Here is a 20670-nt window from a genome sequence, read left to right as displayed (position 1 = left end):
AAACGCCTGGCTGCCTTGCCAGGTACAGATCTCTTCAGAAGTCAATCATTTGGCCTCTGGTTTCCATGGTAGCTGCCTGTGAATGTGATTCATGTGCATTAACCCAGAGCGCCTCTGGATCCCAGGCTGAGGATTCAGTTCCCAGACTTCGCCTGTCCTCACAGAGGTCATCACAGGCCTGTGAGCTCCAAGGGAGTGGATGCTGAATTTTCATCATGGGTGAATTCGCAGGGTCTGTACTGGGCATGGCCCAGAGACACTTGCAGAAGGCAAGCAGGCAGGCAGGTGGGAAGAAGACAGGGAAGGAAGAAAGGGAAGGTAACTCCACTAAACAACTGCCCATCTGGGAGATCCTATTTTGTTGGTAGCTGGTCCCCAGGCCCTTGCACCACAACCCAGACAGAGCTTCTGGTCGCTCTTTTATTCTCACTCTCATCAACCACAGCCACATCACCAGAGGCCGTGAAGGAAGGAGGATGATGTCTAAAAAGTGTATCCTGGGCCAGGCACAGTGGCTCACGTCTGTAATCCCAACACTTTAGGAGGCTGAGGTGGGAGGATGGCTTGAGCTCAGGAGTTCAGGACCAGCCTGGGCAATATAGAGAGAACCCTATCTCCACACACACAAAAATTAGCTGGAAGTGGTGCCGCATACCTGCAGTCCGAGCTACTCGGGAGGCTGAGGCAGGAGGACAGCTTGAGCTCAGGAGTTTGAGGCTACAGCGAGCTGTGATCATGCCACTATACTCCAGCCTCAGTGAAGTACAGGCCCACCACAAGCTCCCAAGTTCCCTGTCCTGTGCCTCTCCTACCCCTGCAGGATACACTTTTTATATTTTAAAAATTTGTTTATGGGTATTCACTTCACAATGCTTCACCTTTTTTGTATGTTTAAAATTTTTCATAATAAAAGGTTGGGGCAACGTCCATCTTACATAAGTTGATTGATGTCTCATGTGTCCCTAAAATGTATAAAACCAAACTGTGCTCTGATCATCTTGGGTACATGTCGTCAGGACCTCCTGAGGCTGTCACGGGTGTGCGTGCTGAACCTTGGCAAAATAAACTTTCTAAATTAACTGAAAAAAACAAAACAAACAAACAAACAAAAGGCTGGGGGAAATGCTTTGTATAAATCATGTTACACATTTAGTTTGCTTGGGAATCTAAATTGAGGCAGAGTATTTCTGACAGCGAAGATGAAAAGTCTGAAATACAAACTGCTGAATCATTGAGAGGTCTGTATGGAAAGACGGTTATTTCACCTGGCTGTCAGCTGTTCCACTTCACATCTTTAGGACCTCGCCTTTTAAATGCCAGAAGTTCAACTTAAAAATGTATTTTCTTTATCCCATAGCCCCAAAAGATAGCAACATTAACAAAATGAAAAAGAAATGAACTGAGGCAGCGAAATAATTCAGGATCTCTAAGAGTGAAATCTCTCTCCAGCAAGATATCACTAGAACAAAACAAAACATGTGCAACGAAGTTATTTTTATGTTTTCTACAGTGCAGAGGTTGCGAAAAGTCTGTGGTCCCCTCTCATGTTTGGTCTGCATGGTGTTTGTGAAAAATTGAGCAAGTTGTCAACATTGAAAAACTGGAAAATTCTCTATAAAAATCTAGAAACCTAGCCTCTTTTTGAAAAAAAAGTATTTAAAATAGCCACCAATTCTGGGCCCAGATTTCCACATGGTAATCATGAGTTGGCGCTGAGAAGTGGCTGTCCCTTCATACACGGTGTGTTCTCCCACTGGCCGCTGCCCCACGTCTAGACTCACAGCTGGCCAGCTTCCCTTTCTTAAGTGCTCTGCCAGGCCCTGCGGCTGTGTGGGTTTGCGACCCCAGAGCAGTCCCTATCCGTGGGATCGTCACTTTCTAACAGTAAAGGAAGCTTCTGCACACGGAGAGGAAAACACTACCCGGCTCTAAGTCAGTGTGTCTACAGGGCAATTCTTTTCCTGTCCTCCACCTGAACATCCCAACCACTGATTCAATTCAACTTCACAGGAAGTTATCCAGCATTGTCTGTATCTCTAACCAGTTGCCCCCAAAACAAGTGGAAGGTTTGAATACTGTGATACCTTCCTTTACAGGGCATTTCTTTTTATTTGCAAAATACCTACCAAACACAGGACATCAGTTCCGCTTTATTTCCAGCTCCCATGGAATAGGACTACTTGTTTATGTATCAAAACTGTCTTACAACAAAAGCTCCAAAATTGTCCTGGGCTGGGGTGGGTGGTGAGTGGAGGTAGAAATAGAATTGGATTTGTTATCAGAGACACAGTTCCCATGAAAAGGGTTCCCAGATTCTAGTCCCAAGTTGCTAAACTGCTGCTAAATCCTGAAAGCTCTGACTGGCCCCATGGCAAGGATCTGGGGACGAACATGTGACCCTGCTGCCCAGCTCCCCAGCCATGTCACAAGACCAACTGCAGACACACTGAGCAAGGCTGTCTGCTCTCAGAGGGGGGAACCCAGACTATGCTCAGCATGGGCACTTTTTCAGCACTAGATCTGGTACCTTCTGAGAGACAACTGCCTCAACCTAGTGAGGTTGCTTCTCACTATGCAATTCTGGGAAATCCTGGATGGGGCTCATGGGAAGTGCTCACGGGAGTGGCTTCAGATGGAGGGGCTTTCTATAATATCCACAATAGAGGTCTTGGCCCTGCTTCCCCCACCGCAGGCTTGGTGGGAATCCCAGAGGAAAGTTTCTCCGTCACTCCCCCTCTCCATCTCTAATCTGTCAAGAAGACTTTTTGTTACGGCGACTGAAAAGTCTTGGAAATAAGAAGAAGACAATGGTACAGTGTACGCGTGCACATGGGCAGGGTAGTTAGCTGAGCAGAGTTACTCCCTCCCAAGCTTAAACTAAATCATTCCAATCAGCAATGCCCCACTAGGGATCTTCAAAAGTCTTTAGGATAGTTTTGATTCATTTCAGAGATACAAATTAACTCAGAGTAGATTCTATGGCAGAAATCCTTACCAAAAATAAATACACAGAGAGAGAATAGAACAGTACCACACCCAGGAAGCAATGTGGAGAAACATTTCCCCTGTCTGAAAAGCAGTCGCATGGGTGTTACAGTATGAAGGATTTACCTGTCTGTCATGTTGAGTTTAGAGATTACATCAGCCTGTAAAATAAAACATACAAACACACAGACACACAAAAAAAAACCCTGGAGAACAGCCAAGAAGATTTAAATGTCCATTAGTGCTTTATTAAAACCAATAAGGACATTCATCTTCAGTTCCCAACCACTTGAAAAATAAAGAAGGCTCCTAAGCCTTAGTTGAAACATGCATTCCACCAGCATGCAACGAGAGTATGGAAAAGAATGCTACATTCTTCAAGCCCAATTAACTGTAGTTTCCTTAAGTCTATTCTTACTTAATACTAGAAGCTGAGCAATGAAGAAAGCTGCATGACAGACAGATTCATTCTGGTGCCATCAAAGCTGCAATATAGGTGAAAATCCGATGGAATGGGCTTTGGCTATTGAGTGAAGAAAGCAGCTGACGTGTTAAAGAAATCTGCCCATCACTCAGATACCTGACCCTCAACTTAATTTTCAGAACTGGGACAGGCAAACTTTCTGCAACTGACAATAAAGGAAAAGAATGTGACATGCATGGACATGCATAATACAAAACTACGGATACTACCTTCCTAGGGATGTTTGGTCTAAATTAATTTGAAGTCTAATGTAGAGACCACCCAACTGATGCCACTGGGAAGTGGTTTAGCAATTGTGGAAAATCCAGAGTATCTAATTCTACAGGTAGACAACTTAGAATTGAGTGAACAGATTCAGAATCACTTTTGATTTTATTATTTCTCCAATGCCAGCAGAAAAGCACATCTTTGATTTTTTAAATGCAAATTTTTATCAAAAAACAGCATTCAACCCCAATTCAGTCTACCTGACAACACAACTGTTTGAAGTTCTTGATGGCATATATTTGGCTTCATTTTTAGGTATTCTAATCTAAGACAGTATTGGTTTGCAAATAAAATCAAACACTTTGGGGGGGATTATGGAAAAGATTTACTCAATTCCAGATACCAAAGGTCTTGGAGGACACTTTGAAACAATTTAGCATGCCTCTACTGTGCCTCATATGAAGCTAGGATTTCCTTCCAGAAGGAATTTACCTTAAGGGTGAAACCCAGGCCCCACAAAGTGGCCCCATTTCACCTTCCCACCTCCCTGCACTAGCTCTAAGAATGTAAGACTTTCAAAGTGTTTCAAAGATGATTTTCTTACCTGACCCAGAAAATAAATTCCTCCACCTACTACAAAAGCGGAGATTGCCGTCCCAAAAACAGCAAACAGGGTGATGGAACCAATATTTTGAAAGAAGTTACCCTGTTTGAAAGAGCAGAAATCAGGGAAATGATTAGAAAAGCCATTCCTGTCAGTGAAGGCATAGCCTGCACACCTGGCCCTCCGTGCAGACTTGATTCTCTGTAAAAGGCACCACTGCCCGTCCTGTGTGGCAAGCTGGGAGCCTGGGAGTCTTCCTGCACCCCCGCATTTACTGCCGTGTCCCGTCACTCACACCATCTTTCATCTGGAACACTGCACAGCTTCGCACAAGTCTCCTCAACCCCCCAGGGCCCCTTACCCTCCACCCTCCCGTCTTTCCAGAATGATCTTCCCAAAAGACAAATCTGATTGTGCTGCCTTCACCTGGACCCCTACTTCCACTTAAAATGCAGCTAGCCCCCACCCTGAATGACTCGACTCCTGGGGAGGCCTCTGGGCTCATGTGGCACCATGCTCGCCTTTGTTCTCTGGGTTCCAGTCCCACTGGTGGCTTCGAGCAGGTTGTACTCCCTCTTTGCTTGTTAAGCTTTCATCATCCCAAGATCTCAGGACATTTCAACTCTTCCCAGATCCTAGTCTGTGCTCTCAGTGCACAGTCACCCTCTCTTGTAGCGGTTGACAAGACTGCAATTTTGCACTTATTTATGTAACTGATGTCTTACTTTCCCATGAGGCTGCAGGCTCATTCTGGGCAATGACCACATCTGCTTTTGCACAACACAGTCCCTGACATAATGCCCGTCAGATGGAGGATGCCCAACAGAGAGGCACTGAAGGAATTAACTGTGTTTCACATCCAAAGTCCACACTATTAGGATACCAAGATACACTATCAGATATTCCTTTTTCCTGGCCAGGTCTTTTAAACAATTTTACTTCACTCTATTAGTATCATCATTATGTCAGATAAAATGTTTCTATCTATACTTCACAGTGTTTAAGATAAAATATTCAAGTCCAACCAGCATGGTAGCATCTTTCAAATTTCCATAAAATTAAGGAAATTAAGCTATTTATTATAACCCTATGGATTCCACTTAGGAGCTACCAAGAGTCTTTGATCACCCCCGATTGTGGTTGTGAACAAGAATCTTGTTTTTAGCTCAGAAATCGCCAAACCATGGACATCAAGACCTGCTATTTTAAAGCCCACTTGTGAAAGAGTGTCCTCAGCTGAACACTGACTGCCCCACTAAGCCAACCTCCTAGAAGCTGCAATTTTGACTTGGCTGCCTAAAATCTGACATTCAATTCCTTTGTTTGGCATATCAATCTTTACTGCACAAAGATTTTTAAAACACAATGATTTGGTTTTTCAAAACAAAGGGCTTTCAATCTATGAGGTGCTCTTTGCAAATCGCTGTTTTCTTTTGTTATTTAAAAAACAGATTAGGCTGGGCTCCGTGGCTCAAACCTGTAATCCCAGCACTTTGGGAGGCCAAGGCAGGTGGATCACCTAAGGTCAGGAGTTCGAGACCAACCTGACCAACATGGAGAAACCCCATCTCTACTAAAAATACAAAATTAGCCGGTGTGGTTACGGGCGCCTGTAATCCCAGCTACTCGGGAGGCTGAGGCGGGAGAATCGCTTGAACCCAGGGGGCCGAGGTTGCAGTGAGCCGAGATCGTGCCATTGCACTCCAGCCTGGGCAACAAGAGCAAAACTCCATCTCAAATTTAAAAAAAAAAAAACAGATTAATCAGTTTTGACCTGTTTGCAGAGATCTAATGTTGATATAATTTATGTATTTGTTTAATATTAATCTGGATCCTGAACATTTACCCAAATTAAAGTTACCATAATACAAGAACTTTCCTCTGCTACTTAAAGCAAATTTATCTGTTTCTCTCTGACATAATTAACATCCTGTGATTTGCGTAATATTTGCAATTCAAAGAACCAGTTGCTGCCTAGCTAATGCATATCAACTGATGATAATCTTACTGAAATCTGTATTCTAAGTCCAAATTTACATTAGCAAATATCACAATATTAAAATAAAATATTCAAACTTGACTTCCTATTGTCTTTGGGGGAGGGCAGAAAGTGGACAGAAGTTTCAGAATTAGCATTTCATAATCCTATCAGTCCCTTTCATATAAATTGTCACATTTTCTGCTGGAAAGTCATCTTCAACAAAATGTTTTTCTAAAAAACTATTACTTTCCTCAAATTTTGAACAAGTTTCTCTCCCTTCCCTCTAAAAAAAAAAAAAACAGAAAATAAAAACTTTACATGCTCTAATATACAAAATGTCATGTTTTTAAGTCAAAGTCAATTTCCTCAGCCTGTTCTGAAATATTTTCATATCTGCTTACAGTTAAGATTTGTTTACAAAGTAGTGAAAGGAAAGACATGGTGACCTTCAACTTACGTTTCCTTGTTAAAAATTATCTGATGTCAGTAACAGTTTGTAAGACTTGGGAATATTTTTTACATCAAACTTCCTTTTCACTTTTTCTTTGGATAGATGCACAATAAAATAATAACTTTAAAAAAACATCTGGGCTGAACATCTCAATATGCTTTTGTTTTAGTACAGGAAAATTAAAGACTTAATTTCTATGTTTTTACCAAACATTTCTAGACAAATCTAACTCATTTTTTAAAATTATGTATTTATTTATTTTATACCATGTCAACAACAAATTAAGTTTATTTTTATTTATTTTTGAGACAAAGTCTCTCTCTATCACTCAGGCTGGAGTGCAGTGGTGTGATCTCAGCTCACTGCAAGCTCCACCTCCCGAGTTCAAGCTATTCTCATGATTCTCATGCTTCAGCCTCCAGAGTAGCTGGGATTACAGGCACGCACCATCACGACCGGATAATTTTTGTATGTTTAGTAGAGATGGGGTTTCGCCATGTTGGCCAGACTGGTCTTGAACTCCTGGCCTCAAGTGATCCACCCACCTCAGCCTCTCAAAGTGCTGGGATTATAGGCATGAGCCACTGGGCCCGACCATATTAAGTTTAATAAATTATTATTACTACTACTGGTGGTAATATTGTTATTAATAATAAATGACATTTTTATTATTAATAACAAGCAGCAGCGCTCCATTTATTTAGTGTGGTGGGTGGTGCTTTGCCTACTTTCTTTCACATTAGATGAATTGTTCTTTCATCTAATGTGACTCTCAAAGCACCCTGGGAGGTAGGGTTTTGGAGTTTTTGGTTTCTACTTTACGAAAAAGAAACCTGTAGGGGGCAGTGCATGATTAGATCTGTGTTGTGTCTCTGGCTTTCCTCTCTCCAAGGGCTGGCCTAAACTTTCCAATCTTCACAGTTTTTTTAAAAATCACATTCACAAAATAGCTGCTGTATTATTAATACTAGTATTTTAAGTTGAATCACTTTATTTTAAAACTTAAATACGTTTATGTTTAAAGAAAACTCACAGATAAGGAAAAAACCATGCACGCACACAAGCAGGCTTAAAAGTGAGAAGCTCCTGCTCAGGCATAAAGACTCACAGTAGGGGACGAGTGTGGTGGCTCATGCCTGTAATCCCAGCACTTTGGGAGGCCAAGGTGGGTGGATCACTTGAGGTCAGGAGTTCGAGACCAGCCTGGCCAACATGGTAAAACCCCGTCTCTACTAAAATGACAAAAATTAGCCAGGCATGGTGGCGTGTGCCTGTAATCCCAGCTACTCAGGAAGCTGAGGCAGAAGAATCACTTGAACCCACAAGGTGGAGGTTGCAGTGAGCCGAGATCATGCCACTGCACTCCAGCCTGGGTGACAGAGTGAGACTCCATCTCAAAAAAACAAAACAAAACAAAACAAAAAAAACACCTCACACTGGGAGTTGCAAGGCAATGGCCGTCAAGGGCCAAGCCAAAGCAGAGAAGTGGGTAGGGGCCAGTGCCACTGCTCGCCAAGGCAGGGAGGCAAGAATGGGCTGGCAACTGTGGGACTAGGCAGGGAAGGATGGGGCTCCAGTCTGGGAAGGAGAAGCTGGACCAGGGAGTGGGCGAGGAGCGATAGAGGTTGAGGGATGAAGGGGAATATCAAGCTGGGGTCGGAGGCCAGGGGAGGGCACCGAGAGGGAGACATGGAAGGATGGATGGGCCTGAGAAGGTTAGAAAGACCCCAGTGGGGGAGCTGAAAGAAACAACAGTCCTGGGGCACATGTCCCCGTCGTCCCAGGACACAGTCTATCCTCTTTACATCTATCAGTCTGTGTCCAGGAAGACGAGTCAATGCATCATCTGTGAGCCACTTAACATCACTTCAGCCATCTTCCGGGGGAAGCACCCATTTATGGCAAACACTGGCTCAGTGAGCCACACTGCCTGAAACCATTAAAGCAGCCAATTCATCATGTCTGCTCCCCTCCAGAAGTCAGGCACTGCAGTCCAACTTCCACTGAGCACAACCAGGAAGGAGCAGAGCTGCTGCTGCTGCTGCTAAATTACACCCAAGCTTTTAAGGAACTTGCCTTACAAACATGAGAAACTGCCCAGACCAAAGCACCAACGTGTGCCTGAGTCTCACCTTGTGTAATGAATATCCAGACTCAAAGATAATAGGGGGAAGCAGGAGGAGGAAAAACATGTTTGGACGAAACATTTCTTCTTCCTGTAAATAGAAAATGGGTATCTTAAGAGGCATGGAATTTGTGTAATTAAGAAATAAATTAATCAATAAAGAGCCAAAATAATTATTCTCTCAGGGCCTGGCCTAGTGGAAACATATAATGGTTAAATAACTACCTGATAATAAAATCAAGCAGAATGATAGATTCCTCCACCAACCAAAAAATGAAACTGTATTTTATTATTTTTATCATTATTATTATTATTACTATTTTGAGACAGAGTCTTGCTCTGTTGCCCAGGCTGAAGTACAGTGGTGCAATCACAGCTCCCTGCAGCCTCAACCTCCTGGGCTCAAGTGATCCTCTCACTTCAGCCTCCTGAGTAGCTGGGACTACATGTGCGTGCTACCATGCCGGGTTAATTTTTTTTTTTTTTTTAAGATACAGGGTCCCACTATGTTGCCCAGGCTGGTCTCAAATTCCTAGCCTCAAGCAATCCTCCCACCTCAGCTTCCCAAAATGCTGGGATTACAGGCATGAGCCACCATGCCTGGCCAAGACAAGGATTTTAAAGGTGATCAGTGAAAAGAAACAGCACAACAAACTACTTCCAAACACACATACACAGTAGTATGTTTTTTATTCCTTAGTACAGAAAGAAAATTAATCTGAATACAGAAAATTTCAATTCTGGTTGCAGACTTTCAAAAACAACTCCACAAATTGGAATCCTCCAGGAAAAAGGTAATGGCAAGCCCTAAAACAATCCACTCAGAGGAACAGTAAATCCTATATATGATTAAAATAGCTCTGCCTTCTTTCCGCTTATCACAGACAACTCTGCCATTTTCCAAAGTCTGATGTGATAAAACAGTCCACACTGGATGCTCTTTCGACTTGAGACTTGGCTACAAAGACAGCCCCTTACCATGTGTCTTGCTATAAAAGAATACCTGAGGCTGGGTAATTTACAAAGGAAAGACATTTATTTGGCTCATGATTCTGCTGTCTGGAAAAGTTCAAGACTGGGTATCTGATAAGAACCTTAGGCTGCTTTCACTCATGGGGGAAGAGAAGGGGAGCCAGAGTGTGCAGAGATCCATGGCAAGAGAGGAAGAAACAGGGGCGGGGATGGGACCAGGCTGTTTCTAACAACCAGCTGTATAGGGAACGAACAGAGCAACAACTCATTCACCTACCTCCCCCAGGAAGGGCATCAGTCTATCCATGAGGGTCCACCCCCGTGACCCAAACACTTCCAACACTGGAATCAAATTTCAACTTGAGGTTTGGGGAGACAAATGCCCAAACCATAGCACCATGCTTCCAGATTTGATTATTAAGTGCCACTATGAAAGGTGTTTCTAGAATATAGCCATCTTTGGAAGGATGAAACAATAACAATTTCATTTTCTATATTATTAATATATCTCTCTAGTTGTTGGTAGAATTTTGGGGAAATATATATTGGTCCTCAAGCCCCAAATGGTTATGTGTAACACACAGTCTATTTAAAAATGCAAAATCAGGCCCTTTTTCATATGAATATTTTCCCATGTCACAATTTTGATAGTCTGATTTCTTGTCAAAATGCCTATTCCAAAGAATGCCTAAATGTATTCTTACAAATGTACACCTGTTACCATAAAGACTAAAAGAAATTCAAAATAGGCTCAAAATAGAAGCAAATGATGACTTCTGAAATGCCTTATTAAGTCTTAATATAGCAGCATGTACAACAAGCTCATGATTCAGACTGGGACTGTGTGAAAAAAAAGGAGCTGAGCTCTGTGTTTTACAGAGCAACCTATTCTCAGGATCTGCGCAGCAGGACCACTATATACAGCCTTTTGGAGGTACAAAAACTACCCCCCCCCACCCCAGGAAAAAGGAGAATCTACCTATAGTGGGGTTATATAGTGTCCCCCAACCCCAATCACAATTCATGTCCACCAGGAACCTCAGAGTGTGGCCTTATTTGGAAATAGGGTCTCTGCAGATCTAATGAAGGTAAGGATCTAGATGACCTTACACTGGATAAGGGAAGGCCAAAGGCAGCAAACATTGACTTGTAGAGACAGAACAAGGCACACAGAGATGTGGAGAAGAAGGCCATGTGAGCACAGAGACAAAGATAGGAGTGATGCGGCCACAAGCCAAGGAAAACCGGGGTCACCAGAAGCTGGAAGATGCAATGAAGAATTCTTTTCTAGAGTCTTTGGGAGGGAACCTGGTCCTGTTGATACCTTGACTTCTCACTTCTGGCCTCCAGAATTGTGAGAAAACAAATCTCTGTTGTTTTAGGCCACTTAGTTTGTGGTAATTTGTTACTGCAGCCCTTATGGACACACTGCCTTTCAGGGAAATAGCGTTATAGTTCCTTTTGGCAATGGCTCCCTCAAAATGCCCTGAGGTGATTTTAGGTGGCACTTGAGCAGTGTGTGTCAAATACCACTGACCTCATGGATTGAGAGAGTCAGCCCCTTTTGATTATTTCTTCAGGCCCAAATAAATCCAAGACATCTTAGGATGGCAATACCGCTTCTAAGGGCTCTCTCCAACGTGCTGATCTCTCTCGACAGAGAGCAGACTTGACCTCTGATGCTTCAGCAGGCATCTGTACTACTTCATTTTTATCATGTTTACAAAACAATATTAGTTTCTGAATTGAAACAGTACTGTAATGTTGCCTTGAAAATAAACATGGCCAGGTGCGGTGGCTCATGCCTGTAATCCCAGCACTTTTGGAGGCCAAGGTGGATGGATCATGAGGTCAGGAGTTCGAGACCAGCCTGGCCAATTTGGTGAAACCCCGTCTCTACTAAAAATACAAAAATTAGCTGGGCGTGGTGGCAGGCACCTGCAATTCTAGCTACTCAGGAGGTTGAGGCAGGAGAACTGCTTGAACCTGGGAGGCAGAGGTTGCAGTAAGCTGAGACCACGCCATTGCACTCCAGCCTGGATAACACAGTGAGACTCTGTCTGCTCTCCACCACCCCCAAGCAAAAAAAAAAAAAAAAAAAAAAAAAAATATATATATATATATATATATATATATATATAGGCCACGTGGCTCAATCCTGTAATCCTAACACTTTGGAAGGCCAAAGTGGGAGGATCACTTGAGCTCAGGAGCTCGAGAACAGCCTGGGTAGCATAGTGACATCGTGTCTCTACAAAAAATTTTTTTAAAAATTAGCCACACCCAGGTGCAGTGGCTCACACCTGTACTCCCAGCACTTTGGGAGGACAAGGTGGGTGGATTACTTGAGGTCAGGAGTTTGAGACCAGCCTGGCTAACATGGTGAGACCCTATCTCTACTAAAAATACAAAAATTAGCTGGGCATGGTGGCACATGCTTGTTCTCCTGCCCAGCTACTCAGGAGGCTGAGACAGGAGAATCACTTGAACCCGGGAGGCAGAGGTTGCAGTAAGCCGAGATCGTGCCACTGCACTCTAGCCCGGACAACCGAGCAAGACTCTGTCTCAAAAAAAGAAAATAAGAAATAAATAAATTATATATATACATATATATAATTAAAAAGCAAGTTAATAGAAAAATATTAAGCACATGATAATACAGGTAGAAGGCAGACCCAGCAGGTCAGTTTGGAATCAGAACTTCAGGGAAAGAAACCACCAGCTCCTGTTTTTCTGACTTCCCACTGCTCCCTGCACAGCTGGTTTCCAGACAGGTATCCTGCTTCTCACTCTGACTCTCCACAAATGCAGGCTCCTCCAGGAAGCCTGCCCCAACTTTTTTTTTTTTAGAGACAGGGTCTTGCTCTGTTGCCCAGGCTGGACTGCAGTGGTGCAATTATAACTCACTGCAGCCTCAAACTCCTGGGCTCAAGCGATCCTCCTGCCTCAGCCTCCCAAGTAGCTGGGACTACAGGTGCGTGCCACCACGTCCAGCTAATTTTTCGTATTTTTAGAAGAGATGAGGTTTCACCATGTTGGCCAGGCTGGTCTCAAACTCCTGACCTCAGATGATCCATGCGACTCGGCCTCTCAAAGTTCTGGGATTACAGGCATAAGCCACCGCACCCACCCAAAATCTAACAATTTTTAATTGTTTTAAAGTCAATTCAAATTTTGATCTTTTTTTTTTTTTTTGTATTTTTTTAGAGACGGAGTTTCACCATGTTGCCCAGGCTGGTCTCGAGCTCCTGAGCTCAGGTGATCCACCCACCTTGGCCTCCCAAAATGCTGGGATTATAGGCGTGAGCCACCAACGCCCAGCCTTGATCAAATGATTTTTAAATCAGATCAAACAAAATGGGTTAGTGGGCAAAATCTACAAATCAGGCTATATTCAGCCTAGGAGTAGAAAAAGGCTCTTCAGTCATGACCCACTCTTGGGTGGTTAAATGTAACCAAGTAGCAGGAAGGCAGAGATCCCACATGCAATGTGCTCCAGTGGGGCCTCCCCAGCAGAGGTGTGTCTTATCACTCTCCAGAGCTCAATATACATTTTGAAAATTTATTTAGTATACAAAATATTTCATTACTACTATTTATAACAGCCTCAAATTGTGTTTTACGTTAGTCTATAAGGTTTGTCTTGCTAATTTTACACTCTACAGTTTCACAGGTATGGTGGAGAAAACACTGCATATTCAGGCCAGAGGGTTTGGACACAAGACTCCACTCGGCTGCTTTCTTTCTAGCTCTGTGACATTGAATACATCCCAATCTCCCTGAGTGTCACTATTTTCATCTGTAAAAACGAGGTGATGATATTACAATACCCAGACAATCCACCTCACATGACTGTCATGAGGATAATATGAGCTACAATATATAAAGTACTGTGTCTCACAGTACTGGACAAGTATGTTTTATTATCCTCAGTTGTCAGAATGGAATTGGGAGCAATAAACAGTATTTAATGTTTAATGCTAATTAGAGAATTTTCCTGCCTAAAAAAGTAGTTAGTCTAGGTTTACAAAAATGTAAGTATAACAACAAAAAAAAATGACATTGGCGCCCATGTTCACTTGAAACAGCATGAGACTTATGCTTCTGCAAAAACTCAGATGTAAAGGCATCAACCTGTATCTAATAAAAAAATTAAAAAGTAATGGGATATATAATATAATAATATAAATAACTCCACTGATAGCCAAGTAATTACAAAAAAGCCAGCATAATGATCAATGTTACTAAAATTAAGAACAACCAAAGGGCAAACCTACCTTCCAATTCGCCAGTTTTTTAAACTCTATAATTTTTATAACTGCTCCCATGAGAATACCTACAAGAGAAAATGTAAACTTTAACATAAATTTAAGATATGAGAAAGATTACTCAAATTTAAGACATGACACAGCCTCGGGAGGTCCTGACGACATGTGCCCAAGGTGGCTGGGGCACAGCTTCATTTTGTACATTTTAGGGAGACATGAGACATCTATCACATGAATTTCTCGCTCACATCTCAGGCAAACACACTAAAATGAAACACAAAAGTCAGGCTGTGGGGGAGGAAAAGTATTTTAAAGCAAGACCCATGGACACTCTGCCTGGTGAAGATTTACCGCCTGTCATTTTTACCATATCCACCCATTTACAATGTGAAATGCAGAGTTTACAAGCTAAGTTTGCCATGTACTGTTTATTTCCATCATTTTCAAAAAAGAATCCATGATCACTTTCTCAGACCCAAATAGCAGTTCCATGTAGAATATTTAGTTAGAAAAACACAAATGCTGAAAATTACCTAAAGTAAAAGTTCTGTGAAATTCCTGGAAGAAAACAGACCATCTAAGTTCAGGCATGTTTCCATAAAGCTGACAGGCTCATCACTCTCACAAAGCGGCTACCAAAAATAATTCTCAAAGAAGCAGCATGGGCACAGTTTATGACTGCTCTGCTACTCCCTAGATAAATGACTCTTAACCCTCTGTTGGTTCACCAGAATCACCATGGGAACTTTTTATAAAATAAAGACGCCCAAGTAGAACGCCAGACCTACTATCACAATCTCGGGTAGGAGGTGACACAAAGCAAGCCTGCAGGCCATTCCATGGATGCTTCAAAACGAAGACTTCACTTTCCCATGGAGAAAGGAGCTTTCGCCATCAACGAGACGATGGAAGCACAGCTTACTGGGTGGGCAGGAGACAATACCAGAACACGGAAGTTGAGCGGGAAAAGGACAGGCACTAACACTACCTCAGGGTGGGGTAGTTTCAGGTGAAAAGGGGAGATAAGTTCATTTTCACTTTATAGACCTCCATGCTATTTGAATTGTTATACAGTATTAAAAAATAATAAAATTATTTTGAAAAAGAGGAAGGACCCAAGACAAAATAAAGCTGAGCTATAAAAGCAGTCAATGAATACACATTCCCTTGCCAGGGGGCATGGAGCATGGATTCTAACCCATCTCCTGCTACAGTTCCCCAACAGCTGCCATGTTCTTATTTTTTCAGGTTGTAATTACATTTTAAGGAGCTTTTACATGTTTTATTGGCCAAATAGTATGTGGATACTATGTAAAATGTCATAAATAAGACAAAAGCCCCTTTAGATCATACCCCACTTCCACCTCCATCTTCGTTCTCTCTCTTCCTGGCCCAAGGTAACAAACTATCTTGGAAAGTTTGGGAAATACTGTATCAGGCCCTTCTCTATCCTCTTACATATATATATATTTAACTGAACAGTACCAGGGTGTGTTTGTGTGTGTATGTGTAAGTGTATGTATGCATGGCACACCTGAGTGTATTTATTTATATAAAATTTATGGTAGTATAATGTATCATCCTACTACTTGCTATTTTGCTCAACATTAAGTCTTAGAGATCTAGTCAGGGATTATTATGTATAGATTTGCTTCATTCCTTTTAATAGCTGGGCAGCAGAGTATAAAAATGCCACACAGAACCAACCAGGTGTGGTGGCTCAAGCCTGTAGTCCCAGCAGGTTAGGAGGCTGAGGTGGGCGGATCACCTGAGGTCAGGAGTTGGAGACCAGCCTGGCCAACACGGTGAAATACTGTCTCTACTACTAAAAAAAATACAAAAATTAGCTGGCGGTGGTGGTGGGTGCCTCTAATCCCAGCTACTCAGGAGGCTGAGGCAGGAGAATCGCTTGAACCCAGGAGGCAGAGGTTGCAGTGAGCTGAGATCATGCCACTGCACTCCAGCCTGGTGGACAGAGTGAGACTCCATCTCAAAATATTAAATAAAATAAAATAAAAATAAAAATAATTAAAAAATTGAATAGATATTTTGGAAAAGAAGATATACAAATGGCTGAGAAACACATGAAAAGATGTTCAACATCATAAATCATTAGGGAAATGCAAATGAAAACTACAGTGAGATACCACTCCACACCCACTAGGATGGTTATGTAAACCAGAGTATCTGAGACAACTCTCAGTCAAGTTAGGAAGTTTATTTTGCCAACGTTAAGGATGCCCACCCATGACACAGCTTCAGGAGGTCCTGACGACATGTGCCCAAGGTGGTTGGGGCACAGCTTCATTTTATACATTTTAGGGAGACATGAGACATCTATCAACAATGTAAGATGTACATTGGTTTGGTCTGGAAAGGTGGGACAACTAGAAGCAGGGAGGGGGCTTCCAGGTCACAGATAAATAAGAGACAGTTTCATTCTTTTGAGTTTCTGATTAGCCTTTCCAAAGGAAGCAATCAGATATGCATTTATCTCAACAAAGAGAGAGGTGACTTTGAGTTCTGTCTTTTGTCCACAAGGAATTTTCTTGTGTACAAATTGAGAGGGAGGTATGTAACTTTTTTATCTTAGTAGCTATCTTTTTAGGAATAGAATAGGAGGCAGGTTTGTCCTAAGCAGCTCCCAGATTGACTTTTCCCTTTAGCTTAGTGATTTCAGGGTCCCAAGATTTGTCTTCCTTTCACAGTTATAATTTTAAAAATGAGAAATAAGTGTTGGCAAGGATATAGAGAAATTGGAACACGCATACATTGCTGATGGGAATGTAAAATGGGGCAACCACCATGGAAAACAGTTTGGCAATTCCTCAAAAAGTTACCTTATGACCCAGCAATTCTACTCAAAGAAACTGAAAACATGTTCATGTAAAAACCTATCACAGATGTTCCTAACAGCAGTATTTCAAACAGTCAAAGGGTGGAAAGAGGCCGGGTGTGGTGGCTCACGCCTGTAATCCCAGCACTTTGGGAGGTCCAGGTGGGTGGATTGCTTGAGGTCAGTTCAAGACCAGCCTGAGCAACATGGTGAAACCCCATCTCTAGTAAAAATACAGAAATTAGCTGCGCATGGTGGTATGCACCTGCAGTCCCAGCTACTTGGGAGAGGCAGGAGAATCGCTGGAACCTGGGAGGTGGCGGTTGCAGTAGGCTGAGATTGCGCCACTACACTCTGGCCTGGGTGACAAAGTGAGACTCCGTTTCAAAAAAGAAAGTGGGAAGAACCCAAATGTCCATCAACTAATGAGTGAATAAACAAAATGTGGTATATCCATACAATGTAATATTATTCAGCAATGAAAAGGAATGAAGTACTGGTACCTGCCGGAACATGGAAGAATCTTGAAAATACACCAAGTGAAAGAAGCCAGACACAAAAGACCATACATTTTACCATTCCATTTATATGAAATGTCCACAATAGGCAAATCTACAGGGACAGTAATGGTTGCCCAGGGATAGGGAGGAGAGCTAAAGGGCATGGGGTTTCTTTTTGAGGTGATAAAAATGTCCTAAAATTGACTGTGGTGATGGCTGCACAACTCTGAACACACTAAAAACTGTTGTACATTTAAAATGGGTGAATTGGCTGGGCATGGTGGCTCATGCCTGTAATCCCAGCACTTTGGGAGGCCAAGGTCAGGAGTTCAAGACCAGCCTGGTCAACATAGTGAAACCCTGTCTCTACTAAAAATACAAAAAAATTAGTTGGGCGTGGTGACGGGCATCTGTAATTACAGCTACTGGGGAGGCTGAGGCAGGAAAATCGCTTGAACCCGGGAGGCGGAGGTTGCAGTAAGCTGAGATTATAGCACTGCACTCCAGCCTGGGTGATAGAGCAAGACTCAATCTCAAAAAAAAAAAAAAAGGTGAATTGTGTGGTATGCGAAGTACATCTCAATAAAGTTGTTGCCAAATAAAAAGTACCACAGATTGTATGATTCTATTTCTTTATATGAAATGTCCAGGACAGGCAAATTCACAGACAGAAAGTAGTTTGGTGGTTTCCAGGGGATGGGAGAAGGGAGAAATGGGGAAATGGGGAGTGACTGCTAATGGGTATGAGTGTCTTTTTGGGGTAATGAAAATGTTCTGGAATTAGGTAGAGGTGATGGTAGTACAACTCTGTGAATATACTAAAAAACTCTGACCTGTGCACTTTAAGATGGTGAAATTTATGATATGTGAATTATATTGTACCTTTTTTTAAAAAATCACAACCTTTTTAACCATTCCCCCACTGATGGTTGCCTCCAACTGTTTGCTATTAACAGTGGTGCTGCATTGAACATGCTTGTACATGCCACTCTGTGTTAAGAGTATCTCCCTGTGGAAGACATTCACAAAAAAAAAAAAAAAAACAAGACTATCTCCCTAGGGCAGATCCAGAGACTACAAACGGCAGGTTTACAAAGCATGAGCATTTTTAACTCTGAAAATGTTGCCAAATTATCCTCCAAAGTGGTTGTACCACTTCCACAAGAAAGCGTCCCACATCCTCAGTCGCGCTGGATAATCATCAGATGTTAACATTTCTGCCAACACAGTGGGCAAGAAATTGTACTTTAATGTTTCAATTTGTATTTGATTCAATTTGCATTCAGCAATTATCCTGATTACTAGAGAAGTTAAACCTCTTTCCATGGTTTCAGGCTTCATTTTTAAAGCTTAGTGTTTTTCTGCTTTACTAAAACCTCAACTTTCTTTTTCCCTTCTAAATGTATACCAAACTTTAATGCCATGATTACCTCATTTATAATCACACATGAAGCAGTTACATTTGAAAATCAGTAATTATTCTATTGCCCAAGACTGTGTCTTATTATTATTTATGATGTACTAGGAAGCTTTGTAAAATACAATGTGATATTATTGTTATTATTACTTAAATAATCTTTTGTGCAGCATTAAATTGGCAAACTACTACTTCACCTCTTGAGATTGAGGCTCAAAGTTAGATCAAATCAATCTACCTAACAGAGAAAATGAATGTATATCACACAACTGGCCACCAGATATTTTATATAGCGTATATATAGTGTGCGTGTATATATATAGTATATATGTAGTGTGTATATAGATATACTGTGTATATACAGTGTATATATATAGTGCATATAGTGTATATACAGTGTGTGTATATATATATAGTGTGTGTATGTATATATATATATAGAGAGAGAGACAGAGAGAGAGAGAGAGACAAGCTAATATTACAAGCGTGCACCACCACGCCTGGCTAAGTTTTGTATTTTTAGCAGAGACGGGGTTTCACCATGTTGGCCAAGCTGGTCTTGAACTCCCAACCTCAGGTGATCCGCCTGTCTCAGCCTCCCAAAGTGCTGGGATTACAGGCGTGAGCCACTGCGCCCAGCCTATATTTAAAAATATTCGCAAAAAATAGAAATTGTAAGAGTGAGATTAAAAATAAATAGAAATACAAGTTCTAACATTTTCCTTTGCTCCTAGTTGATCTTTGTGCATACACCTAATTAAGGACACCCCTCAATTCATTCAGAGGATCAGGAGCAATTAATGATTATTTGTTGAGCTTCTTCTTTCAGGATTTGTCACTTTCAATTACTTCTAATCCTCAAAAGAACACTGCAGGAAAGCTCAGAGAGTTTTACAAGCTTTTCTGAGAGCTTAGGGCCAGCAAGGATGCTGGCCCGCTGGCTCGGGTGCATCCTACCATCTCATCATGCTAAAGACACAGGAGACTGCACTACTGCAGGCTGCCTACACTACTACAATGAACTGCCAATGCTCACTCGCTCACTCCCAGAGTGCACTGCAGGGCTACTATTATGACTGTAAAATATAAGTATTCCTGGTCAGTAAGGTTACGTGAAAAATGTTTCAAATGTATTAATTTTTTTTGTCACCAAGAAATGTTTTATTTTTCTTGCAGTAGTTTTGTTAATTGTGCAAAATCATGTTTTGTTTTTGCCATTTAGACATTATCACACAATCCTATTCTGAAAGACAAGTGTTCATTAAAAACAAAGCAAAAATAAAAATTCACAACTTTAATTACCTAGATTTGTCATTTAAAGGTTTAAAGGGAAAAAAAGGGAAGTGCTGTGTTACAAGCTTTTCACAAGTGTCACATTTTCTGCTTAAAAGGGAAGGACTGGCTAGGCACGGTGGCTCACACCTGTAATCCCAGCACTTTGGGAGGCCAAGGCAGGCGGATCACGAGGTCAGGAGTTCGAGACCAGCCTGGCCTACATAGTGAAACCCCGTCTCTGCTAAAAATACAAAAATGAGCCGAGTGTGGTGGCACGTGCCTGTAGTCCCATCTACTTGGGAGGCTGAGGTGGGAGAATCGCTTGGACCCAGGAGGGGAAGGTTGCAGTGAGCTGAGACCAAGCCATTGCACTCCAGCCTGGGTGATAGAGTGAGACTCTGTCTCCAAAAAAAAAAAGGGAAGGATTTCAAAACAAAGGTGAAACAGCTTAACAAATATTTATAAAAAGGAACTTTACAGAATTGTCAACAATACTAAGACAACACTGACTAACCGGTTACATTACCACATCTTCCTCCACCCCTCCACCCCTCCCCCAGAATGT

The 20670-nt window shown here is 42.0% G+C and overlaps 1 protein-coding gene across 5 annotated transcripts in view; it reads right to left on the bottom strand.

Moving 5' to 3' along the window:
• The window catches only part of SLC9A8 (solute carrier family 9 member A8), a 78954-nt gene that overhangs the window by 38150 nt on the left and 20134 nt on the right, over nucleotides 1-20670 (bottom strand). For 4 of the 5 annotated variants that reach the window (XM_054466676.2, XM_063659056.1, XM_054466679.2 and 1 more), the window contains exons 4-7: nucleotides 14087-14145; nucleotides 8845-8928; nucleotides 4281-4382; nucleotides 3112-3146 (exon numbers count right to left, since the gene is read on the bottom strand). In XM_054466676.2, coding sequence (XP_054322651.1) covers nucleotides 3112-3146; nucleotides 4281-4382; nucleotides 8845-8928; nucleotides 14087-14145 — 280 coding nt within the window. Of the gene's footprint in view, nucleotides 1-3111; nucleotides 3192-4280; nucleotides 4383-8844; nucleotides 8929-14086; nucleotides 14146-20670 lie in introns of all 5 variants that reach the window. The other variant, XM_054466675.2, reaches the window with a different exon arrangement.

The sequence above is a fragment of the Pongo pygmaeus genome, chromosome 21 (assembly GCF_028885625.2).
Source record: "Pongo pygmaeus isolate AG05252 chromosome 21, NHGRI_mPonPyg2-v2.0_pri, whole genome shotgun sequence".
NCBI lineage: Eukaryota > Metazoa > Chordata > Mammalia > Primates > Hominidae > Pongo > Pongo pygmaeus.
The sequence above is the reverse complement of the archived record's forward strand: the minus strand, read 5'-3'. Positions and strand labels throughout refer to the sequence as shown.